This window comes from Lathamus discolor, chromosome 18 (genome assembly GCF_037157495.1).
Source record: "Lathamus discolor isolate bLatDis1 chromosome 18, bLatDis1.hap1, whole genome shotgun sequence".
Classification (NCBI taxonomy): Eukaryota; Metazoa; Chordata; class Aves; order Psittaciformes; family Psittacidae; genus Lathamus; species Lathamus discolor.
In genome coordinates, this window is record NC_088901.1 from 5,599,627 (window position 1) to 5,624,474 (window position 24,848).

The window sequence follows — 24,848 nt, forward strand, 5'->3', positions numbered from 1 at the left end:
TATGTAGCTCTGTGGACAGCCAGAGGACATTGCACTGACTGAGAAGAAAGCATTTCTCTGCATAAAGTTCAACAACTTCATTGAAAACCAGGTTTTATTTCAAAAAAACAGTCATGAACTGAAATTGCACAATTATCCTCATTATAAATTCTTTGTAAAATATATTTTACAGTTTTTAAAGAAAGATTTGAAAAAGAAATCTCTTCTAAGTGCTGAAGAAGTCTCTTGACTTTGTGTCACGCTGGTGAGGAACTCCAGAGCTGCTACAAGGAGGTGATTTATCAAAGGTTTTAAAACAAAGACCTCAGACAACAGAAACCAAACAGAACAGAGACTCAAGGATTCAGTGTTAACCAAGGAAACACTCCACAGCAAGGCGAAGCACCATGAGGAGGATTTCAGGTACCCCCACGCTTCAAAGTGGCCTTCAGTGCAAAGAAACACTTGGGAAGTCAAAACACCCATCTCCTGTGCCATTCACTCCTTGCTGCACTGCAGGCAGGCAGCATATTCAGTGTTCAGCCTTTGAAATACTTCAGAGAACCAGATGATTTGCAAAGCACCTTAAAGGGAAAGTGTTATTGTGTAGTAAATGCATACTTCAAGCTAACAGCTGATTCTGACTTCTGGGAGAGGCAAGAGAGGAGAAAGTTGGCAATGGATTTTCTTTACAGAGCTCCCAAGTTCAACGTGGAAAAGTTCTATGCCCTCTACAAACTCTACTCATCGAGTGCCCACGCTGAGATAAATGTGAGTACTGTGGAACAGTGTTGGCACAGACAGCGAGCGGTTTGTTTTCCTTTCCGTAACAGGCCAAGGCTTCAGTTGTACTGAACTCGGTTAAAATGAGAACACACACATCTCTGTTTGCAGAGCATAAGAAAAAATAGATCTCTGCTGATGGCTACTCACAGATAGGCTCCAAGTCTTCCACAGACTAAGCTCTCTGCAGGGAAGGAACAACACTGGGACATCTATAGAGGCTGTGTCCTCAGTATGATGCAGTCACCCCTCCATCGCTGCCCATTTACACTGGAACTCTACTGCTCTGCTGTGGTCTTCTGAAAGTTACTTCTATAACATCTTCTAAACAACAACCATTGCTTCGAAACAGCAAAGTATCATCTGAGAATCACTGTTTATGACAACGACAGGTTGGGAAGTGAAGCTAAGGGGCAGTGAAGCAAAATAACAAGAATTAAGGACTAAGGCTCCCTAAGTAACTGCCACCAGCTGTAGACACCACCAGGTAAGAGCCATCTGTACTCTGTCAAGCCCCAGAAGTCTGGCAGAATCAGAATCCTTTGCTTTTGGAAGAACAATAAAGTTATGTTTTAGGCAGAATGAACAATGACTAATCAGAACTGCTCTCGCAGCACTGAGAGGGAACATACCTGAGAAGTAAATTACACGGGGAAATACAACAGTTTCCAGGTAAATTTGGGGGGAAAAGAAAACCAAAACACACTAGGTTGATTTTGAGATGAAAACTGGCCTTTGTTGTTGCTTTAAAGGCAATTCTTTAAGACTCTACTTTTTTCCAAACGGTCAAATAGATGAGAGAGGTCATAGACCTCTCTTGGCATATCAGTGTGCTTCTGTGGAATAAGAGCTGAGGATAAGCAGCCTTTCAACTACTTCAAAGCTACATCTCCCCATCTGTGTTGTTAAGTAAATATTGCTGCTTTAAAAGGAAGAACACTAACTGGAAAAAAAGAGCCAAGGTTGCCACACAAATGGGAGATACCTCTCCCATACTGGTTACTGAAGAGGTGTGTGCTACAAGACAAATAGTCACACCTTTATCTGCTCCTCACTACCACATTAGAGGCAGCGCCAGAAAGGAAGAGGCCATGACCATTATCACTGGTCAGATCCAGTTAATGGGAAAACCACCCCCATATTTGAAAGAATCTTAAAAAGAACACTCTATGTGGCTGGATTCCCTCATCCATTTTCCACAAGCTAAGCCCAAAGTACTCTTATTATAAATCCTCAAAGTGCTATTGAATTATAGATAGAGGAGTAGAGAGCATGTGTGGAAGTGTAGATTAACTGATTAATCAAGTGTTTGATCACTAGGAGAAAGCAAAACTGAATGATTAATGAGCAAGGCAACATGCTAGCACCCAACTGCATATGGTTCTGACTCCCTCAGTGACAAGCTCATGAAGCTGTTAAGTGCTCAGCGTGGCCACATCAACACTTTGAGAACTGCTGAGCCCCTGGCATTGCAATTTCTCTTTGTCAAGTCTCAGACCCTCTCTTTGACATGAGATAACAAAAATAAATAATCAAGTTATTCAGGCCTGAAGGAGGAGGAATGCTTCTCATCTATCTTCATCTTGTTTTCTAGCAGACCCCAATCATGCAGACCCACACCAAATAATTTAAGTGGCATACACTCCCAGTCACTCACATACATAAATATATACACAGAATTACTTTACAAAGCTTGAAGATTTGCACTACCAGCATGCAAATCTTTTTTTCCATTAGAGTTCCTAATACTCACATAGGAAACTGGAATGTACGAAATACTCCATGACGTAGTGCTGGAAGTCTCAGCTCTTAAGACATCCCACTGCCAGCATACACCGACAAACACTGTCACATCTTACACTTGCATGTAACATCCTGGTATTATACACATCAACGCACAACAGCCACCTCAACACTCGTATCATGAGACTCAAGAGAGATTCATTTGGTAGAAACTACCAAATGAAGGCTGGAGTTCAGGCTCATTTCTTTTACTGCTGTTAAGTTGCGCTATCAGTTCGGTGAGAAGCAGCTCTATCAGGACACACGCACACAACCGGGCCCCCGTCACGTGTCCCAGCTGCTGTCCTTAAAAGCGATGTTGACTAATCGAAGCTCCAGCTCAAAGGCATCGGGGCGGTCCTGGGGATTGGCAGCCAGCATCTCCTTCAGCAGCCGTTTCATTTGAGCATTCATGGACTTTTTCTTCACAGGGATGAGCAGCTCCATTTTTGGGTTCTCCAGGAGGGCCTCTCCAACGGGCACGATCGCCGTCCCCTGCTTGACGTAACTCCCCAGGAGTTCTTTCTTTGTTTCTGTATCTATAAATGTGATTCTTTCCAGCATTGCCCAGATTATAATCCCCAATGCAAAGATGTCTGCTTTGGCAGTGTAGTGTCCTTCCCAGACCTCAGGGGCCATATAGAAGTCAGTCCCACATGCAGTCGATAGAAAACACTTATTCACATTGACTGGCTCCTCGGCATTCTGCCCTGAGGCTGAGCATACTTTACTCAGCCCAAAATCAGCCACTTTCAGGGTAGGCTCCAAGTCACTCGCATCCATCCTGCTCTGAGAGATCAGGATATTGTCAGGTTTGAGATCACGATGAATAATCTGGTTTTTGTGCAGGAATGCCAGGGCGCTGCTGAGCTGAAGCATGAAGCTGGTGTTGGTCTTGCGGTTTGGCTTTCGGGACAACAGATACTCGTTCATGTCTCCTCCATCACAGAAATCCATTACAAACCAGAGGTAATAAACACTCCTGGGGTCAAAGACTATTTCTCCTTTCAATGAGGTCTCTACCAGCTGCAACAAGGAAAAGAAATATCGTAACTACCTGATGCTCACAAGAATGTAAAGATATGATGGGAAAACACGTGAAGTTTGGATCCTCCTCTCAATAGTCCAGAGAGGAAGATATTTCAACTGGTGAAAAGAGAAATTCATGCCAAGTTTCTGATTTAAAAAACTAGAAGTCACAGTGTTTGACAGCCTCCTTATTTTCATGCAGACAAAGCATATCAAGCTCATGCTCTTGCCCAGAAGCTGAAGCTAGACCCAGATAACTGTTCTGAAAGACACTCAGTGGCCATTGCACTCCCATCTGCTCCAGCTGGACAGTGTCCCTGCGCAACAAAGCCTGTCCCACCCATTTGGTCAACAACTTTAAGGTATAAACAAAGTCTTAACAAGCAACTGAACAGCGCCAGGGGCCTGTCTGCTCCACAACAGGTTTTTAATGACTGTTCTCCATTCCTTCCACAGGAACGTATCCTAGCAAGCATTAACACAGGATCCCTTCCCTCAGGAGAACGCTAATCTACAGGCACAGCTGCTGCAGGAACAGCTCTCCCACCATCACAATCCATTAGCTGTTTTCTACAACAGAAGTAGTGAGTAGCCCGAGCAGCCAGTTCTAACAGCTGCTTCAAACAAAAAACAAAGTAAAACCAGCAATCAGTTTTACTAATCCCATTTACACAAGTTCACATTTGCCTCCTCGGCTCCTCTGAGGTGGCTCTAAGCAGCAGGTAAGTCCTGATGGGAGCCTTGCCATTATTTGTTAGTAGTAACCAGTGTATACGAAACCAAACACAGCTCCTACAGGCTTGCAAAAACTGAGGTAGCTATTAATGTTTAGAGCAACATTTTAAAGTGCTTTGAAGAAGTGACCTTTCCCATCCAAGAGCAACATTCCTAGCAATTTATAGCTATCTAATTGCTAGCACAACCAGTCCCAAAACCAGACCAACTTAAAACAGTAAATCCAGGTTAGAACTAGAAAACAACCTATTTAAGGTCTACAGTCAGTAACTGAGATGAAGGTTGTCCCCTCTGCCAAGTGAGCACCAAGCCACAGCTCTTCCCCCCACAACTTTACAGAAGCTGTAACTGCATCTTAGCATTAAGACTGAATTCACTACTGTATCTGTGCCAGCTGCAAAGCACCACAAGATCAGGCTGGTTTAGGACTCTCACTTCACTGACTTAGTTCAGCTGACACCAGCTAAGCATCTGCCCTGCAGCCCTTCAGGAGACACCAATATCCCTTTCCGCAGGCAGCCTCCTCATGCACTACACCACTGCAGCCCCGTAATGCACTACTTCCCCCACCTGGGGTGGGGAGAGTAGAGGGCAGCCAAGTGGGACCTGATTTTCTCTATTTCAGCACATGCTATTATAAAGTGATCCCAGACTCAGAGTCAGCTCTGCCCTCCACTCCTCTCTGCTCTGTACAGCTTGCACCTGACATGGGTGAGACTTACATGCTGCATTGTTAACAGGCACCACCATCAAAAGCCAATGCTGCAGGTGACCTGGAAGCTCTTCCCCACTTTCCACCATGTGGAGGTTTAAAGTTTCTCTCTGTACAAGTGTCCACATCTCTCACAGATCAACTAAGGACTAGGAAGGTAAGGCACTAATATCTCCCACATGAGCTGGCCAGTATTATTTTACCCTAATCCCTTCATGAAAGCAGGTCAGTAACAACTACCGAGCTACAGCAAGTTTACAAAGGCAAGAATCCTCTTTCTCAGGCTCGTAGAGCACTCGGCACAACAGGATCTGGACAGCCGTGAAGGGCTGTCAGATGAATGCTCACCAACAAAAGGCCCTACATTAGACATGCAAGAATGACAACAGAAACTGAAATGATAAAAGCTGACTGGGGATGACACAATAAACATCGAGCAGGCTCATGACTTTTTAAACCAGAGACATAAATTCCTGCCAGGGGAGGACTTCGAGTTGGGGCAGCTCCTTAACAAGGGAATCAATCTGATTATCTTTCCAAGCCTTTCCAGAACTGCTTATTCTTCAACCATCCGCATCTTCAAGCTTAAGGAACATTTTCAGTAGCCAATAAGGGGAGTGAAATTTATTCCCTTACCTATCACACCTTTACCTCTCCTTGAAGATATTAATAGCAATTCAAAACCAGAAAGTGGCTCACAATATGCTGCCAACGGCTGATCATTTCCGAGAATTAAGTGTTTGCTTCCTAAATCAAGACTGCTACTTCTTCTTCCAAGGACATTCCAGATTAAGAAATGCTTCAGAGCAGTCTCCCAAGACATTTCTGCTCATTAACCCTGCAGCAGGCCTTTTGCTAAGGAATACAGCAGCCTGCACCTCCCCTGTGCTTTACCCGTGGTGCTTCCTGAAATTATCAAAGCAGATTTGCATTTAACATCCCCCCAGAGTCTTCTGGAGTGGCACTGGCTTCATATTACAATGTACAGGCAACTGTTCAATAGACAGGCTCTTTTAAAAAGATGTAGTAATTCTGGGGTGTCAACAATGCAGACAATACCCTCTCCTAACTATGGATACCTCAAAAAAACCCAGAGATCTTAACTACCCACCTCCTTCCCTCCCAGCTACATGTTCAGAATCATGACTTTCACCCCATTACCTCAGCTTCATGTACCTGTAAATAAAGGGAGGAACTGGAGCCATGGGACATCTTCTGCACCATACCATCTTTCTGCAAGATGCACTCCTCCAGGTGAATGACGTTGGGATGCTGGCTCTTGATACTGCTAAGTGCCCAGAACTCACGCAGAGCTAGTTCCACGTTCTCTGGAGCATGGCACCGAATCTTTTTCACCGCGACCCGTGCAGAGGTCTTCCTGACGACTGCTTCGTACACCACACCATAACTGCCACGACCAACCTCTCGTATTAGATCGTACTTAGGCTGGCTACTCACCATCTTCAAGACCAAGGGTTCTGGGGAAGGGGGGAAAAACCCACAGAACTAAAACTTATGAACAAGAACTGGGCTGTATTTTTCCCCCATGTGGTTTGGTGCAGCAATATGAGGCCTACCAAAACCCTGCCACTAACAGGAGAGTGCCTCCAAGCATTATACTGATGCTGCATCCAAGTGCTGAAATGTTCCAGAAGCTACTCTGTAAGCCTGTACCTGTTGCCACGGAGCAGTGAAAAGTGAAATTACATCATTTTGGTGGGACTATTAACATTTCTAATACAGCCCAGTTTTCACGGTGGCAACAATTCAAACCTAGACTTGCATTGCACTGAGACAGGACTATCCCATATGCTCCTGCTCCTTTCTCTCAATGTCTTCTGTGAGCATCTGCAGGAATAATAGTATGGCACCATGCTCTCCATCGACGCCTGGAAGAGCAAGGAGAAGTTCTAGTTGAAGCCTGCGGGCAAGCAGTAACAGATCTGATTAACACTGCCTGTTACGGGGATGACTGTGGAAATAAATGTGTCGGGTATAATTTAATCACGAATTTCTTTCACTGACACCAAGACAAGCAGATGCTTTGGACTGCTTCTGGTTTTTGGTATTACTATGATTGTTCACCAAGTCTCCTCTGATTGAGGAGTCTGCGGCTGCAGAAGGTTTAAAGGGTAACTGATTGCAGAAGCTTGTGCCCTGCATCTGACTTTCACTTCTGCTCAACAGGGCAAGGACAAAAGTTAAGACGTTGCTCTGTAAGTAAAGCGAGACACACACCAAAACAAAAGCCACCAAACACTGCTGTAGATTCATGACCCTGTCTACACACCTCCCTGCAAGATCACAAACCAGAACCACACCACCACCACCTTCACACCAAACCAAACCAAAAAGGGACACTGACTATAGACAGAGGGAAAAAAGCTTGGCCAGCCAGTTATTACTGGGCAAACAGAGCAAGACACAACATAAATAAAGCACAACTGAAGGGGTTTGTGACACTCCCAGGGATAAACGGATTTCTCTTTATGTCAGTAAAGCAGGCAATAGGAAACACATCAAAAGAGCCTGATCAAGTATCTCCACTGGTCTGGGAACTTATTTTTCTTTAAGAAAAAAAGAAATAAAAAATAAAAAAGGAAAAAAAGAGAGAGAAAAAAAAAAGGTATCATCAGCCTCGGGGTAACACCACACCCCCATTGTAACCTTCCATCACTATCAGATTCTGCTCACCAGATGCACCGAGCCTGCACCTGCGAGGCACAGATTAAGATTGCAGCCTCAGCATTAAACTGTGGCAGGCCAAAACCCCTCCCATGCAGGGGAGAAGAGCAGGATCTGTAATCTCACCAGGAGCCAAATCATTCCTGCGGAAAAGACTGCTTTACACCCTCACATCCAGCTCAAAATGAGCAGAAAACGGCCCCCCCGTGTTAGGAGTCGGTTGCTGTGTGCTGTTACCAGAGAGAATGTGTCATTGTGCCAAGCGTCGGGGTTGCTACCGGCTTCCTCCACCCCCACAGCGGGCCCGGCCGCTCTGGAAGCACCACCGCGGCTCTTGCCTAAGCCCATGGCAAACACCGCCTGCTCCCCAGGGCAGCGACCCGGGCAGCAGGGACAGGCCCGGGCCCAGGCCAGGCAAAGCGAGCAGGCTGGGCCTGCTGCAGCCGGTAACGCGTTCCCTGCCGCGTTAGCAACACCCACAACGGGACAAGCCACACACCCCCCGCCCCGCTCCTGCGCGGAGGCCCTGCAGCGGCCGGGAGCCCACCCGCACGAAGGGGACCCGGCTCCAGCGGGCTCTCACCGAGGCACCGCTCGCTGCAGGCGGAGGCCGGCAGCGGGGCCTACACCCCGCCAGGCGCGGCCCGGGGGGCAGCCGCGCCGCCGCACCGCACCCCACCCGCCTCGGCGGCTACCGGGGCCCCTGCAGAGCCCCACGCACCCCTGCGGCGGAGGCGCGGCCCCGGCTGCGACGCGCGGGGGCAACCGCTCGGCCTCGGTCCCGACCCCCGCCCCGGGCCGGGCCAAGCACCACGTTACCTCCGCGCCGCCACCGCGCTGCCGCCGCCCGGCCGCCATTATAGGGCTCCCCCCTCCTGCTGCGCCGCCGTGGGCACGCCCCCGCGCAGGCCACGCCCCTCGCTCCGCTCCGCCTTCTGATTGGTCTGTGCAGGCCCACGCGGTTCGGTTACACCCGGCCTCGAGCTGCTCGGTGCGGGCCCGGCGGCGTCCCGCTCTATCCCGCTCTATCCCTCTCTATCCCGCTCTGTCCCTGCTCTCCGCCGCGGTCCCTTCCTCCACAGGCTGTGAGTGCGCCCCATGAACACGAATTGGGGGTGCAGCCATCACCGGGGGAGAAGCCAGGGCCATCCCCTGCTGGGAGCCCTGTGGGAGCCGGGTGGAATCCCTTCAGATACGCTCCCACCTGAGCATCGCGCTCCCATGCTGCCCCCGGGTCCATCGGGCACAAGCCTGGTGCTGATCAGTTTTCAGGCCCGCGCCTAAGCTGCCCCAAGGCAATTAGGGCCCAACAAGCCCCTTGTGGGGATCAACAACCCCTTCATTAGGACATCACAACCCCTTCATTACAATGAATCCCCTTAACTGAGTCCAGAAGCAATTAGTTATCAATGCCACCCCGTGGCAGGGCCAGCTCGCGGGTGTGGGGATGGGTGCACATATGGGTGCCCCACTCCTGGCTGTAGCCAGCAGCCAGCTCCCACACTGCCATGCCAAGTGTCTGCCAGCCCTGCACGCATGCCAGCTCCTGCCTGGAAGAGCTCCAAGTGCTGAAACAGGGACAGTTTTGCAAGATGTGCTTGGCTGGTCCTAGCGCGGTCACTTGATGACACGTGAGCCTGCCCGGAAGGAGCACCCAAAACAACTGCGGGGCTGCCTGCCCTGGGAGGGGGCTGGCTGCAGCCAGAACAGGCTCTGTGCACCGAGGCACTTGTGTACCTTGCGCCCATGAACCACTGCACCCGTGCATCGCTGCACACCTCCACCTATGTGCTTATAGATCCCTGCACCTGTGCACTCGTGTACCGGTGCATCCACGTAGCCATGCATCCTGCACCCATGAACCACTGCACCCGTGCACCCATGATCCCTGTATACTCATGCAACTGTGCACTATCTCCCCTTGCACCCTTGTACCCATGCACCCATGCACCCCAGCACCCGTTCCCTCCTGCCCGCTGCCGCTGCAGGTGCAGCAGCAGCCACCACCCCTCATCACCCTCTCCCCTCACCACCATGACCCAGAGGCAGCAGCGCAACACCCCTGGCTCCTCATGCAGTGTATTTACAGGTCTCCTGTGGGCCGGCGCTGGCATTTGGCACGGTCCCTTGTTTATCACCCATGTGCGCTGGGTGCTGGTCCTGGGGGGCTGTTTCTGGGTCAGGTTTTGTAACCAAGCAGAGGGGCCGGCTGTGTTATGGCAGCACGGAAGGCAGCCGGTAGCTCCCTCTGCATAATACTGAAGAATATAGAAGAATGCAGGGAATACAGAAGAGCCCCCCAATCCCTGCCTGCGATAGGAAGGGGGGGAACCTGGTGCACGTGCCAGCCATGGGGTCTGCATCTCCCTGCTGCTGCCTTTCTCCTCCAAGCACAGCCTCAGCACCGCGACGAGGCTGCTTTTGCACCCAAGGAGTGGTCACATTTACAGGGTACTCTGTATAAGTCACCCCTTGCTGCTGCTGGCCCAGCTCTGTCCCATTCCTGGCACCATCACAACGTCTTAACAACCACAGGGCTGTTGCTCACCCCTTCTTGCCTCCACCCCAATGCTGTTGTGGTACCCACTCCCAGGATCCTGCCCTGCTGCGGCTGGGGATGTGCAGCCAAGCCTGGCCCCATTTACCCCCCGCTCTGGGGTAGGTTTGCCAGCAGCCGCAGGCGGGCAGGGCCTCCCGTACAGCCTGTCCCCTGCTTGTTTACCGCCCGGTGGCATCCCGATGGCTCAGTCCCATGTGACAGGTGCTGATGCTTCCCCGGACACCCGACCCGGCGCTGGCGTGACCGGGAAGTCACTTATAAATAGCGGGACGAGGGGTGCTACCGACAGCCGAGTGCAGGCGAGAGCAGCCACCACCGTGCCGATGGATTTCCAAGCCGGCATCCTGCGGGATGGCAACCCCATGGAGAGCCTGGAGAAGCAGCTCATCTGCCCCATCTGCCTGGAGATGTTCAGCAAACCCGTGGTGATCCTGCCCTGCCAGCACAACCTCTGCCGCAAGTGTGCCAACGACGTCTTCCAGGTGAGAGGGGGGTGCCTGCGCCCTTTCCCCCCCAACCCAAGCCTGGGTGCTGTGGTGCTGTGGGGATGCTCACGGCACTTCAGGGATGCTCACGGCGCTGTGGGGATGCTCATGGACACCTCGATGTGCATCTCGCAGGCTGCCAACCCGTACTGGCAGAGCCGGGGCAGTGTGATTTCGGGGGGCCGGTTCCGGTGCCCGTCATGCCGCCATGAGGTGCTGCTGGACCGTCACGGTGTCTATGGGCTGCAGAGGAACCTGCTGGTGGAGAACATCATCGACATCTACAAGCAGGAGTGCTCCAGGTAGGCATGGGGTGGCTGTGGCTGTTTGCTTGTGCCTTGCCCCAGTGGGGACACAGGGAGATGGGGACTCAGGGACATGGGGATGCCCAGTTCCCGAACCCCAGCACCATCGTTGGGACTACAGGAGGCTGCATCTCAGAGAGAAACCAGAGGGGATTTTCTGCTGGCCCAGTGCTCCCTGACCCAAATCTTCCTCCTTTTGACCCAAATCCTCCTCCCCCTGAGCAGTGGGGTTTGGGTCTCTGGGCAGCTCGAGGGAGCAGTGGGTCGCTGGCAGGCTCTGCCCCTGCTGCGCTCTGTGGCTGAGGTGTTTGGTGGGAGGTAGGAGGTGTGGGGGACAAATCCCAGCTTTGTGCATGACAGCAGGCGCTGCCGGCTGATAAGGGCAGGGGGACAGTTTGGGGGGGGGCCCATTCGGTAAAGGGGCTGGGAGGGAAGCGGGGGGTCACAGGATCTCGAGGTGGAGCAGGGGCACCGGCCAAGCTCCCTGAACCACTGTAAATATTGTTTGAGAGCCATGGGGACGCTGGCACAGGGCAGGTGTCTGCGCCCGCTGGGGGGGCTCGCTGGGCTGGCCTCTGGTTTCTTCTGCGGCTTAGCTTGTCCCCATGTCCCCCCTTGCTGCAGAGGGGACACTTTAGCTGCAGGCATTGGCTGGGCCCCCCCGGGGGTTTCTTGGTGCCCCCACCCCAGTCACATGCTGAGTGATAACCGTCAATCCCTGCAGCCCAAGGCTAAAATTAGACACTTGTGCAGCACGCCCGGAGCGGGGCCCCAGGACCCCTCCGCTCACCACGGCTGGCTGCTGCTGTGCCCAGTGCCACGCTGGTTTAAACTGGGACTCACTGCGCGTGGGGCTTAGAGGAAGGAGCAAGTGTGGGGTTATGCCAGGATCTGTCCTCTTTCCTGGGGACCTGACTTTGGGGTGGCCGTGCAGCATCAGTGGGGATGTCACCACGGTGGGGATGATGGAGAGATGGGGCTGGACATCATCGCGCAGGGATGTGACTGCAGTGGGGATATCACCCCAGTGGGGATGTCACCATGGCAGGGATGTCACCGTGTCTGTGCTGCTCTCTCCAGCAGGCCACTGAAGAAGGGGGAGCACCCCATGTGCAAGGAGCACGAGGACGAGCGGATAAACATCTATTGCATCACTTGTGAGGTCCCCACGTGCTCCATGTGCAAAGTCTTCGGTGCCCACAAAGACTGCGAAGTTGCCCCTCTGCAAACCATCTTCCAGGGCCAGAAGGTGCCGTGGGGGGAGTCGAGGGGGGATGCAGGGCACACAGCTTGTCCCATGGCAATGTGCTGAGCTGGGGCAGCCACAAATAGCACTGGGATCTGCTCACTCGGTATTAATAGCCCCCGTGTGACTTTGCCCAGGAGACAGCCTATATTTAGAGTGGTCGTGGCCTGTGGGAGATGTGGGGGGAGCAGAGCTGGGGCTGGGCATGTCCCCATCCCCACTGGGGTTCAAGCTGTTTCTGTCCATCCTTCCCTGCCCAGACCGAGCTGAACAACTGCATCTCCATGCTGGTGGCAGGGAACGACAGGATCCAGACAATCATCTCCCAGCTGGAAGACTCGTGCCAGAGCACCGAGGTGAGGAAAGGGAGAAAAGGAGCCCTCCAAAAGGCAGGGGTGAAACCACAACCCATTTGGGTTGGCCGGGAGGGAACTGGAGCCCACAGGCTAGGCAAGCCTCTGGGATGCTGCTGTTGCCGAGGGGCACATGTGGCATCCCTCACCCTTGTCCCATAGGAAAACAGCGAGGCGGCCAAGCGGGAGCTGTGCACTCGCTTTGACGCCTTGGTAGCGCTGCTGGAGGAGAAGAAGTCGGAGCTGCTGCAGCGCATCACCCGCGAGCAGCACCACAAGACGGGCTTCGTCCAGGGCCTCATCCGCCAGTACAAGGAGCAGCTGGAGAAGTCAAGTCGGCTGGTGGAGACGGCGGTGCAGGCCATGGAGGAGACAGGGGGAGCTGCCTTCCTCATGGTGAGACCCCCAAACCTCCCTGCTGGTGCCCCCATGGGGTCCCACTGGCTCAGGGACGTCCTGGTGGCTGCCACGTGCCTTCACTCTGTTCTCCTCTTGCTCCCCACAGAATGCCAAGCAGCTCATTAAAACGTAAGTGCCCGAACTGGGGACAGTTTGGTGATGCTCAGTCCTGCAGCTGGGCAGGGTTCGGCTGCGGGGGGCCTTTGCCAGTGGTACCCGGGTGGCAAGTGTGGGGATGCTCCAGCCCCCGTGGTCCCCCAGCTTGGCAAGGGGCAGGGTGGGACATGGCCATATTCTCCCTGCCCAGGATCGTGGAGGCCTCCAAGGGCGACAGGCTGGAGAAGATTGAACAGGGCTATGAGAGCATGGATGCCTTCTCGGTGAGCCTGGAGCACCTCGCCGAGGCAGTCCGCACCTTGGACTTCGACTCTGGTAAATCAGTCCTCAACCCCAATGCCCCTTTACTGGCACCATGATGGCACCCATCACCTTTCCCAGTGGCTCTATGGTGACATTTGGCCACTTGCTTGCAGCTGAGGAAGACGAGGAGTACTTTGATGGGGAGGAAGAAGAGGTGGAGGAGGATGTGGCACCCGAAAGAACAGTGATGGGTAAGAGGTGGCACGGCTGACCCCAGCTTCCCAGGACCCTCAAGAACCTATGGGGGAGCTTTGGGGGGATGGGACCCCCTTTGATCCCTCCATTCCCTTCCCTTGTAGCTCCCCAGTAGCCGCAGTGGCGTTGGCAGCATGGGAGGAACGTCGCGGGTGCAGGATGTCCGTCGACGGGACTCGGGACACAGAGGAAGCACCATGGGGTCTGGTGGCCTTGCAAGCCAGCACCTGCTTCAGCACAGGACACTTTTCTATACGGGTGCAAACGGGACAATTCCGCACGTTTTGTATCTTCCTTGTTTTGTATATAATTGTCATAGATTTAAATTTTGTGTACTTTGTAAAGAAAACTGGTGTTTTGGGTGCGTTTGTTTGCTTCGCTGCTTGTTCTTGGCTTGATGGGCACTGGGGGTGCAGGTGGGTTTGCCGAGCCTGTGCCATTGCTGGTGTCCCTGCAAGCACCCGGCACAGCAGAGGGATGCTTCCTGGTCCAGCACTTCATTTTCATGCTCATTAGCACCTCTGGCATTGCTGGCTGCCTGCCCACGGGTGTCACAGGCAGGATTTATCTCCTGCCGATGGGATGCCCAGGACCAGTGCTTGCCCAGGCCTGGGACGTGGCAGAGGACTGAGGATGCTCTGGGCTGTGCCAATCCCCCCCAGTGTGCGGATGGCCTTGGCACTGAGCTGCCACTTTCCTGTTCGGCACCTGGCCAAGCAGAAACTGAGGCAGCACCCAAAGCGGTGCACTCAGAAGGGGAAATGGTGCTCCTGCCCTGGGCAGGGTCACTGCGGGGGGGTGACATGGCTGGATATGAGCTGGCGGAGCAGGGAGGGGGTCACCGGGTGCCTTTGGAGGGGGGCACAGGGGAGCGCTCCATCCTCCCCTTGCCTCGGGGGATGGCTCCTGCCGGGTGCCCGCAGCGGACCCAGCGCTCCGGGTGCGGGGCGAGCGCTGCAGCCGCCTTGCGGCCGGCCCGGCCGTGCCCTCCCTGCTCCGGCCTCCTCTGCACACGGGACCCCGCCGCTCCACACGGGCCACACTCGCAGTCACCCGCAGCGCAGGACCATGGCAGCGCCCGAGGAGGAGCGGCACCTGCTGAGCCCCGGCGCAGCCGGGTAGGGGCGGCCGGGACCGGTGCGGGGCTGCAGGCGGGGTCCCCGCAGGCTCCGTCGGGGAGCGGGGCCGGGGTCCCCCGCACCGCCCGCGCCCTGAGCACCCCTCCCGCAGCAGGTCCTACCTGGGGGCCGCGCAGGAGGACGGGCTCGGCTCGGTGCAGGGCCAGGGCCCCGCGCTGGCGCTGGGGCCGCGGCACAGCCTGCACTGCCACACGCGGGGGGCCGCCGGGCCCCGCGGCCAGCAGCAGCAGGCGCGCAGGAGGCTGTACCTGGCCGCTGGCATCTGCCTCATCTTCATGGCTGGGGAGGCTGTGGGTGAGTGGCGGCCGCAGGGTCTGCTCGGGAGGGGGGTCACCAGGGGACACCCCAAGCGCCTGCCTGCAGCACCTCTTGCTCCGATTCCCCGCAGGCAGGGCCCCCCCGTTGCTTTTCAGTGGGTGAAGCATCCCAGTGGGGGCCCCCCCACTGCAGCCCGCGGGGACCTGATCTGTGCCCAGCTCAGGGTGGGATGGGATCCCCCCCCCCCACTGCCACCCCAGTGTCCCCATGGCTCCTTCTCCACAGGCGGGTATCTGGCGCACAGCCTGGCCATCCTGACGGACGCAGCGCACCTCCTGACGGACTTTGCCAGCATCATGATCAGCCTCTTCGCGCTCTGGGTGTCCTCACGCCCCCCCACCAAAACCATGAACTTTGGCTGGCATCGGGCAGGTAATGGGGCAGCAGCACCCTTGGGCTGCCGTCCAGCTCCCGCAGACCCCAGGGAGCACTGGGAGCATGCCAGGGTGCCCTTCCTAAGGGGAGCCCGGGGGGCAGAGGAAGCCCTGGCAAAGCCCCTGCACCACGCATATGGGCAGGGAATAACCCCAGGGATGGGTGCTGGGGCTCACCCCAAGCCCTGGTATTGCCTGAGCCAGGAACATGCTCAGGCTTGGGTGGCAGCGAAGCAGCAATGAGGGGGGGCTCTCTGCAGAGATCCTGGGGGCCCTGGTCTCTGTGCTCTCCATCTGGGTGGTGACGGGTGTCCTGGTCTACCTGGCGGCCCAGCGCCTGCTCTCGGATGACTACGACCTCGAGGGTGGTGTGATGCTCATCACCTCCGCCTGCGCCTTGGCCGTCAATATCATGTACGTATGGCCAGCTCTCGCGCTCCCAATCCCCTACCCTGTGCCCAGTGCCCCCAGGGGTGTCACTGCTGCCCTGCCCGCAGAATGGGGGTGGCTCTGCACCAGACTGGGCACCAGCACAGCCATGGGGCAACCAGTGAGCAGCCCAACACCAGTGTCCGCGCTGCCTTTGTCCATGTCTTGGGGGACCTGCTGCAGAGTGTTGGCGTCCTCATTGCATCCTACATCATCTTTTTTAAGGTCTGGGTAGCTACTGGGGGGCAAAGGGGGTGCAGGGGACACAAGGAGCGCATCCTCAGCCAGCCCTAAGGTGCCAATGGGGATTTGGGTGATGATGCCAGAGGGGCCTCACCCTCTCCCACCCCTTCCAGCCTGAGTACAAGTACGTGGATCCTGCCTGCACCTTCCTCTTCTCTGCACTGGTACTGGGGACAACGCTGTCCATCCTCCGTGATGTCCTCCTTGTCCTTATGGAAGGTAGGGACCCAGCGCAGAGATCTGGGCTGCAGGGCCACCCCTGGGTGCCGTGGCCACTGTTCCTCCAGCGCTCAGGGCTCTCCCCCCCCCAGGCACCCCCAAAGGGATTGACTTCAACGCTGTGCAGGAGGCTCTGCTGGCGGTGCAGGGGGTGGAGGCCGTGCACAGCCTCCACATCTGGGCGCTGACAGCAGCACAGCCGCTGCTCTCGGTGCACGTCGCCATCAGTGAGTATCGCGCCCTGGGGATGGAGTCAGGGTTCACCCGCACCCCAACATCCCCTCCCCTGCTCCTCGCAGACGCCGGTGCCAGCGCGCAGGAAGTGCTGGAGGAGGCCAGTTCCCGGCTGCAGGGCACCTTCCACTTCCACACCACCACCATCCAGGTGGAGAACTACTCCGAGGAGATGCAGGACTGCCGGGAGTGCCAGCCGCCCCGCGACTGAGCCTCCCACAGCCCCCTTGTGTCCTGAGGGGGCTTCTGACGGTGGCAAATAAACTGGAACACAGGACTGGGTGTGCAGGTGGGGATGTTGGGTCTGGCAGCATCGGGACGTTATCTCGGGTGTCTGCTAGGAGCAAAGGCAACAGGGACAGCCCCACAGCTGCAGGGAGGCCAGCAGGCTTTGTTTTCCCTGTTGCTATTCAGCTGGAGGAAGGCAGCTCAAACAACCCTTTCTCCCTTCTTTTGGCAGCGCTGCAAGGCAATGGGGTGCCTGGAGCTGTGGGGGGAACCATCCCAGCCTGGGGGAGGGAGAACGCACGTGCTCTGCTCTCACCTCTTATCACTCTGTTTGCCCTCAGGAATCCAAAGGACTCGCCCTTCCCAGGGGCTGAGGGCTGGGAGGCCACAGGATATTCCCAGGGTGCCCGGATGGGTGCCAACAGTAGAAGCATGGGTGCATCGACACACCAGTGCGCCCAGTGGGTGCAGCCCACTCCCCATATCCCACAGCCACCAGCAAGCCTCCGCCTCTCCACCCACCTTTATTGCATTGGTAAAACCCAATAACGGGTAAAACCCCGTCAGCAGTAACCAACTGCTCCGGGAGGGCTCCGTGTGCCAGGAATGAATGAGCCACCTGGAGCCAACCCAAATCCCCAGCAGCCCTCAGGGTTTATCCAAGTGTGGGTATCTCTTGCGCAGGATGGAGACCTGGTCCTTGAAGAGGACAGGGTCGAGGCGCAGCTGGGAGGACACGAGGGGCATGTAGCCAAACCAGTCCACCAACTGGTTCAGGCAGTCCTGCTGCTGGGATTGATGCCGGCCACCGGCTGTGCCCTTCCCCTTGGCAGGAGGAGACCATGCAGGTGAGGGGCTCTGCTCCCCGTCCAGGGGTGTCCCTGCATCCCCATCCTCGCGCCCTACCTGCTGGGGCACTGCCTCCTTGTGCTGCTTCCTCTGGGCCACCTTAATGGGCGGCAGCTTGGTGACGGTGGCCACGAGGATGTTCATCAGGATGTCCTCACAGGCGGCCAGGCCGTCCACCAGCTCCCGCAGCCCCGCCGGCAGGTACTTGGTGAAGAGGCTGTGATAATACCTGGGAAAGGAGAGGGAGGGTGCAGGATGCAGCCAAGCCCACCAGCACCAACACCCCTCCGCGGCTGGGTACCTGTGATAGAAGGCAGCGGTGGTGAGGACGATGGAGAGCTCGTTGGTCCACTTGGAGGTGTAGCCCCAGCGCCTTTGCTCAGCATCCCAGAAGTGGCTCTGTGCAGGGAAGCCCACGATGCGCTCAGGGAAGCTGCGCCACACCACGAAGGCAAAGTCTACCTGGCACGGGACAGGGGAGGCTCTCATTGCCTGCAGGGACCTGTGCGAGGGAGCTCACCCCTAGAGGTGCGCCCTGGGCACGGGGACATGGGCACAGCAGACACAGCCCCCTGCCAGCCCTGTCGTGACTGCTGAGCATCCACAGCCTCACCTCACTGGTTGAGAGGCTGCTGTGCTCGTCCAGGCTCAGCACAGCGTCCGTCTGGATGGCTGCATAGGGGAAGAAGCGGTCACTGACCTAGGGAGAGGAGACAGGTTGGGATGTGCCACGGGGTGGCTGCTCCAGCTCCTCGACCGTGTCCCGGCTCCCTCCCATCATCCCAGCTCTTCTCACCTTGCTCCTGCCCTGGATGACAGTCAGAGGCACAGTGGTCTGGGGCCATTTCCCACTCGGTGGTGACGGCTTTTCACTGCTCCACAGCACCAGGATCTGCAGGGGGAGGACCAGCGTGCCCGGGGGTGTCTGGCTGGGCTGACCCATCACGGTGCATTGGTGGCCACGGTTGAGCCCTCCCCAGCCCTGCAGCAGGACCTGCTCCAGGCCCCCTCTCCCCAAAACCATCTCATGGCAGCTCGGACCGGAATAAACCCCGGGGGGTCCCACATCCGCCCCTCACACCCCTCACACCCCTCACAGCCCCGCACCCTTCCCAGCCCACAGGACCCTGCCCCATCCCTCCCGCCGCATCCTCAGGAGCGGTGCGGGGCTCAGCTCCCCTACCTGGGCGCAGTACTGGGATCCGGACACGGCTTGGATGAGCCTGAGGATGGGCTGGGAGAGGGACCCCGCCATCGAGGTGGCCCGGATGAAAGCTGTGAACTTCTTGGAGGGGCTGGTCCCTGTAAAAGGCAGGGAGAGGGCGAGTGCTGCGCCATGCACGGGCTCTGCCGCGCTCAGCCGGGGCAGGCAGCCTCCTACCGCGCTGCTGGTGGTAGAAGGGAAAGTCCCCGAGGTGCGTGGAGAAGTCGGGCAGGGCCAGGAGCCCCCCGGGCAGCGCGTTCCAGAGGAAACGGGAACGGGAGCGGTGCTGAAGCAGCCGGTCCTTGATGATCTGCCAGAGGCCGGAGAGATGCTCCCAGCACCCGGCTGTGACCAAGGGGGCTTTGGGGGGGGGGGGGGAAGGTCGAAGGTGGGGGCTCACCTCCAGTGTGGTGTGCACAATCTTGTCCACAGAGGAGAAGTACGCATCCCACAGGAACTGGGTCTGCTGCTGGAAAGCCAGCACACGCTCCGGATGGATGCAGCGCACGGCAGAGGGGATCTGTGCCACCGGGGAAGGGGGGAGCTTGTTTCTCACCTCAGTGTCCCCCCGGCAGGGCTCCCTTGCCTCTGCCACCTCCGTGCCATCCCAAGGGACACCCTTCAGCCACTGCCCTCCTGCAGCTCTGCCCTCTCCTCTCCCTGGAGCAGGATCTGGCCCAGGGTCCCCAGGGGCTTTGGGTCTGAGATGTTCAACACTCCCCTCCCTGAGCTGAGTGATGCTCCAGGGCGGCTGCTGGGGTGGGACCCCCTCTCCTCCTGCCCACAGGAGGGCTGCGGAGGTTTCACCCCCAAGATTGGCTGGGGGGCTCCACCATTGGCATCAACACCGGGGGACCCTTTGTGTCCGGTGTGGGGCAGGGTCTGGCCGCGGTACCTGCAGGAGCAGTCTCTCATTGCCCACGACAGCAGCTTTGCCCCAGTCGATGGCTTCGGCGAAGGGCAGCTCCCAGCCATCACTCAACAGCACGGGGATGCAGGCAGCCTGTGGCAGAACCCACACAGGCTGGGACCGAGCCCCCGGACCCAGGGAGAGGCGTCCCCTGTCCCCGTGGTACCTGCAGTGCCTCCAAGAAGCGGAAGGAGCCCAAGCGCCTGCCCCGGGGCACAATGCAGAAGGTGGAGTTGTGCAGCAGCTCCTGGTAGTCAAAACTGGGGTGGGAGATGGGGTGAGAGTCAGGCTCGGCCTCACCTGTGAGCATCTGGGGTCTCGCTGGCACCCAGCAAGGATGAGCATCCCTGCCGGGGGGGAAGGAGCCAGCCCAAGACAATGCTAGGATCAATCTGTGTTGGTTTGGCTCCGAACAGCCTCAGCTCCACAGGCCAGTGAAGCAGAGGGTGATGGAGGTGTGGTGATGGAGGGATGTGCCAGGGGATGGAGGGATGTGCCAGGGGATGGAGGGATGTGCCTGTGCACTGCTGAAAAAGGAGGGGTCAGGATAGGACCCTGGTGTCCTTTGAGGGCTCCCTCCACCCACCCGCAACGAAACCACACGCAAAGCCGGCACCTGAACCCCCAAGCCCGAAACTGCGGCCGCTCCTGTGGCGTGCCCGGACCTGCCGGGCGGGACCGGCCCTGCCTCCCGCGGCGCTGCGGCGGGGCGCAGGCAGCGCGGCCCCCCCGGTCCCGGCCGCTCCTGCACCGTGGGGCTATGAAAGCCCTTTCTGTGCGGCCGGTGGGGAGCGGCGCGGGTGCGGCCGGCCGGAAAATCCAATGTTAGACTGGGACAGACCCCATCTGTTCTGCCCAAGGGGAGGGAGGGAGGGATGGGGCAGCTGGGTCCTGGGGTGCGCTTGGTCCAGCCAGCGGTGAGCGTGAGGCCGAAGCGCTGCTTGAAATGTGCTGGTCCCCAGGGGCAAGGGTGTCCCCGTGGTGCGGATGTGAGGCTGGGTCTAGCCTGGGGGTTGAGGATGTGTCACTTCTACGGGTGCTGGAGAATCCTGCAGCATCCTGGCACCCTGGGAGGTGGGAAATGGTCCCCAGTGCCAAGGCACAACGGTTTACAATCAAGACCTGGCACCAGATGAACATTGGGGTCTCCAGTGGATGCCCCATTAGCGCACCCTGCCTCTGTAACACCTCAGCTCCTGCCTGAGTGACCTGTCAGAGGGGTGAGGGCAGCTCAAACAGGATCCAGACATCTCCCCCCTCCCCATGAAACCACAGCAGCGACATCCCCTGCCGGTGCTCACCCTTGGGGCCGCCCTGCTGCCACCTGCTCCTGGGGACCCCAACCCCTGTGGTCACTGCCAGCACCTCCATGGGGCTGCTCCCAGCGCCGGGGCCGGGTGGGCAGCAAGAGGAGCCCGGGTTGGGGGGGGGCAGCCCTGCCGCGGTCACCCTCCCCTTGCAGGCAGGCACCGTGGGGAGGCTGGCGCCGGCCGGGCTGCGGGGCCAGAACCTCCCGATGGAAACACTTCGCCCCTGACGCGCTGCGGTTTCCGGGTAATCCGCAGTCAGGGCTTCCTTGTTTTGTTAGGAGCTGGGACAGGCGCCCGCTGCGCTCCCCCACCATGGCCCCTGCGTGGCTCTGGCCAGGCGCGGTGCCACCGAGGACCCATCAGCTCCGGAGAGCTTTTCCCAACCTGCTCCGACGGCTTTCAAGCCGGGGCAGCCCGCAGCAGGGCCGGGCTGCAGCGCTGCTACAAGCCACCCTTTATCCCGGCACAGAACTGGTTTGTTTTAGGCAGCCCCCCCGCAGGCACAAGGAGGGTGATGGAACTCCCAGCAAGACCTTCCTCCGCTCCGCACGCTGCCCTCCGCTGCATGGGCTCCCGCTGCCCCGGGCAAACAAGGACATCCCCATGGAGTAGCTGGGGTCTCACTTTGCCTGTCCCCATCATCAGTGTGCCTGGCTTCGGGGACATCTTGTCCCGGTTCAGGAGGGCATAAACCCCTGTGTGAGGTCGGGCAGGGCAGACCCCGCACAATGGAGACGCTGACGGCTTTTTGCCCGGGTGTGCCATGGACACGAGCAGGATGGTGGAGACTCGGGGTCACGCACAAGCACGCTGTCCTGCGCCACGTGTTCCCCGTCTATCTGCTGCCTAAAGCCGTCCTGGGAGCGGTGTAAACCTCCCCGCACTTCAAACAGCGTGAGTGGATTACTTGGGCCGGGCAGAAGGGCATTTCCCAGCCCACCGCCCCTGGCCATGCTGCGGGGCTGACCTTGGGCTCCCTGTCCTGCCAGCCCATGGCATCTCCCACCGTCCTGTGATGCCCGAGCTGCCCCAAAGCCCCTGCTAATCCCAGCGCCGGCAGCACCCCGGCTCCACTTTTACCTCCTGGCACCTCCTAAGACGCTTTGAGGATGATGCCCAACACGGCTTCTCCCCATCTGCTCCCTGGCTGGGCGGCTGCAGGATGTCCCCAGGCCTGCCTGGGGACAGGGACCTGCCTGTCGCCGTTGGGATGGGATCTGTGTTTATCAGCCCTGGATCGGGCAGCTGGTGGCGTGTCCCAAGCAGCAGGACAGGGAGGCAAGGAGCCAGTGTGTGTCCCTGCAGCACGGAGCTCCCCAAACTCACAAAGCTTTGTGTGCCCCCCATTCTCCTGCCAAGGTCCGTCACACACCATCCCACCTGTGAGGAGGGACGCAGGGGTCCCCCCACCCCTCCATATCTGGGGGAGCTCAGGGCTGTTCACACTGGGATGCCCAAGGACCCACCAGTTTTGCAGGAGTTTTAGCGGAACCAGTGGGGGGGGATGTTTCAGGCTCATCTCCAAGAGAAATGTTTATGGTAGGGGAGGGTGGAAGGGGGGAGAAGAAAAGCATCATTCATCAGTGTTAGGAAAAGGGAAATCATATTAGAGGTGGCTGCAGTGACTGCAGATAAGAGCCGCTCTCACCAGATTAATCAAGCTTTAATACAGAATAGGAAAGCCCTGAGCAATCAGCACCTCCCTCCCTACTACGAAACCCTCATTATATCGGGAGACCCCAAAACTTTCCTCTCTCCCCACATCTGGACACCCAGCCACCACGAACGGGCACAGCTGCAGCCAGCAGAGAGGCAGGGGCGTCTGTGGGGTGTCCTCCTCACCAGATCCCCTTTCCCACCCCACTGACTCACTTTTCATAGTTGACGTTATCCTTGTCGCAGCGCGTGTCCTTGTGCCTCTCCCAGTCCTTGCCGTGCTTGCAGGTGGTGAGGGAGATGATGTCCTTCCCGTTGTGGATGTGGTGCAGCGCGTTCCTGGTGCCGGAGCCGATGCCGGTCAGGTATCGCTTCCCTTTGAACACCAGCAGGTATTTCTTCTTTGGGGGGACCGAGTCCTGATACAGCCACCCCTTCTCCCCACCGCGCTGCGGGTGGTCCTTAGGGAAGAGAGGGATGGAGATGTCAAAGCCAGGCCTGAAGCTCTCTGTGTAGAAGCTGGCTTTGGCCAGGATGGCCTGGCCGATGTCAAAGCCCAGGTCCTCAGTGTAATTGGGCCAAGTGCCCGAGTAGAGGTTGAAGATGAGGTGGTTGCGGCCACTGTTCCACAGTGGGAAGCCACGAATTTTCTCATCAACATCACGGATGTATTGACCCGAGAGATGGTCGCGGTCCAGCGTGTCGATGCTGAGGATGAAGAGGCAAGCTTCCTCGGGGTTCGGGGTGTAGTAGCGAGAGCGCTCAATGGAGGTGAGGATCTTGCTGTAGCTCTCTGAGATGGGCTGGTCTCTGTCCCGGGGGTAGGTGAACACCCTGAAGCCGTGCTTCTCACATCTGGAGAAGTCAAAGCAGGTTTCCATCCGGCATCTGCTGTTCTTGTAGATGCTCAGCTGCGCCGCCCGCCGCTCCCGGGGTGAGGGCACTGAGGGATCCCCATCGCTCTGGAGCTCCTCGGGGTCCGCAAAGCTTTTGAGGAGGGACTGATCAGTCCAGCGGGGCCAATCCCTCTGGGCTTCAGCTTTCCTCTCGGAAAAGAAAGCGAAACGGCGCAGCTGGTCTCCTCCAAGGAAGAAGAGCAGGAGCCAAGAGGCGAGCAAAGTTAGGAAAATGTATTTCTTCCTGGTCTGCATAGGTTCACACGTGGCTCCAGCTCCTCATTGGGCCCGAGTCTGGTCAAAAGGCCGATGTCCCAAACCCCACGCGGGTCGCGGGGCGGCTCCCGGCCCGCAGGTGTTGTCCTGTGGCCTCTGCAGCCCGTGGCATGAACCCCACACTCCTCCTGCTGCCCCCGCCAACCAGGGCTGCGCCGTCCCGCTCCCTTCCCCGCAGCGCGGCGGTTACAGAGCTGGGCCCCCGAGCTGTGACAACGACATTCCCGTCGCTGCTTGGCCCAGCTTCAAATCCCTGCGGAAGGGGAGAGGTCGCGCTGTCACCGCCCGGCCACCACCGGCCCCGGCACCACAAGCGTCTCCCCAGGGCGGGACCCGCCTTCCAGATCCCCCCCGGGAATAAAGCTCCCCCTCCCTGCGGATCCCCGTCCCCCCCGCTTGTCCCCCGCTCCCGTTACCTCTGGGGACACTCAGCCCCCGGTGGGCTCGGGGCCGCCGTGCCCCGACGTCTCGACACGCGGCTCCCCGCGGCTCCAGCTGCATCCCCGGCTGGGGCGGGCGGCGGAGCTGTCGCCGTGCGGGGCTCCCGCTGCGCGGCCGCGCGGAGGAGCCGCTGCGGGAGGCTCCGCGCAGCCCTGGCCGGGGGCGCGGGGGGGGGGGGGGGATCTGGGGGTGCGCGTCCCCCCCTTGTCCGCCCGTCTCTGCCTGGGCTCGGTCCCCGTGAACCTGCGGCTGCCTGTGCGAAACCTCCGCTGCCTGCCCCGCTCGTGGCTGCCTGCCCCGCGCCCGTGTCAGGCTGCCTGCGAGCCCCCTCGCCGAGCTGACCGTGCCCTGGGCTGCTGCCTGTCCCGTACCCCCGCGCTGCCTGTCCCGTACCCCCGCGCTGCCTGTCCCGTGCCCCCCGCGCTGCCTGTCCCGTACCCCCGCGCTGCCTGTC

The 24,848-nt window shown here is 58.0% G+C and overlaps 4 protein-coding genes across 14 annotated transcripts; 2 read left to right on the top strand and 2 right to left on the bottom strand.

Moving 5' to 3' along the window:
* Positions 1-76: 76 nt before the first annotated feature.
* Positions 77-8,599, bottom strand: PDIK1L (PDLIM1 interacting kinase 1 like). 4 transcript variants are annotated; one of them, XM_065697715.1, is made up of 3 exons: positions 8,525-8,599; positions 6,197-7,587; positions 77-3,570 (listed from the first exon to the last, which is right to left on the bottom strand). In XM_065697715.1, the coding sequence occupies exons 2-3, from the start codon at positions 6,479-6,481 to the stop codon at positions 2,830-2,832; spliced, it is 1,026 nt and encodes a 341-aa protein (XP_065553787.1). In that variant the 5' UTR covers positions 6,482-7,587; positions 8,525-8,599; the 3' UTR covers positions 77-2,829. The 4 variants fall into 4 exon arrangements, with proteins under 4 accessions (XP_065553787.1, XP_065553788.1, XP_065553789.1 ...); XM_065697716.1 differs by having other exon boundaries at positions 6,197-6,498; positions 8,525-8,573; XM_065697717.1 differs by having other exon boundaries at positions 6,197-6,909; positions 8,525-8,540.
* Positions 8,600-10,559: 1,960 nt separating this feature from the next.
* Positions 10,560-14,017, top strand: TRIM63 (tripartite motif containing 63). 2 transcript variants are annotated; one of them, XM_065697706.1, is made up of 9 exons: positions 10,560-10,747; positions 10,886-11,052; positions 12,136-12,304; positions 12,562-12,657; positions 12,817-13,050; positions 13,160-13,182; positions 13,361-13,485; positions 13,587-13,664; positions 13,773-14,017. In XM_065697706.1, the coding sequence occupies exons 1-9, from the start codon at positions 10,589-10,591 to the stop codon at positions 13,781-13,783; spliced, it is 1,062 nt and encodes a 353-aa protein (XP_065553778.1). In that variant the 5' UTR covers positions 10,560-10,588; the 3' UTR covers positions 13,784-14,017. The 2 variants fall into 2 exon arrangements, with proteins under 2 accessions (XP_065553778.1, XP_065553779.1); XM_065697707.1 differs by having other exon boundaries at positions 12,139-12,304.
* A 586-nt stretch (positions 14,018-14,603) lies between these two features.
* On the top strand, positions 14,604-16,901 carry SLC30A2 (solute carrier family 30 member 2). Of its 2 annotated transcripts, none has more exons than XM_065697703.1 (8): positions 14,604-14,786; positions 14,899-15,101; positions 15,351-15,497; positions 15,760-15,913; positions 15,997-16,153; positions 16,285-16,390; positions 16,483-16,617; positions 16,690-16,901. In XM_065697703.1, the coding sequence occupies exons 1-8, from the start codon at positions 14,737-14,739 to the stop codon at positions 16,833-16,835; spliced, it is 1,098 nt and encodes a 365-aa protein (XP_065553775.1). In that variant the 5' UTR covers positions 14,604-14,736; the 3' UTR covers positions 16,836-16,901. The 2 variants fall into 2 exon arrangements, with proteins under 2 accessions (XP_065553775.1, XP_065553777.1); XM_065697705.1 differs by having other exon boundaries at positions 14,902-15,101.
* Positions 16,902-17,357: 456 nt separating this feature from the next.
* EXTL1 (exostosin like glycosyltransferase 1) lies at positions 17,358-24,522 on the bottom strand. Of its 6 annotated transcripts, XM_065697648.1 has the most exons (12): positions 24,370-24,522; positions 22,998-24,206; positions 19,982-20,075; positions 19,801-19,908; positions 19,306-19,425; positions 19,083-19,215; positions 18,885-19,003; positions 18,498-18,593; positions 18,315-18,401; positions 18,003-18,163; positions 17,759-17,930; positions 17,358-17,677 (listed from the first exon to the last, which is right to left on the bottom strand). In XM_065697648.1, the coding sequence occupies exons 2-12, from the start codon at positions 23,930-23,932 to the stop codon at positions 17,501-17,503; spliced, it is 2,202 nt and encodes a 733-aa protein (XP_065553720.1). In that variant the 5' UTR covers positions 23,933-24,206; positions 24,370-24,522; the 3' UTR covers positions 17,358-17,500. The 6 variants fall into 6 exon arrangements, with proteins under 6 accessions (XP_065553720.1, XP_065553719.1, XP_065553721.1 ...); XM_065697647.1 differs by having other exon boundaries at positions 17,358-17,930; XM_065697649.1 differs by having other exon boundaries at positions 17,358-17,578; positions 19,083-19,425.
* Positions 24,523-24,848: the final 326 nt, after the last annotated feature.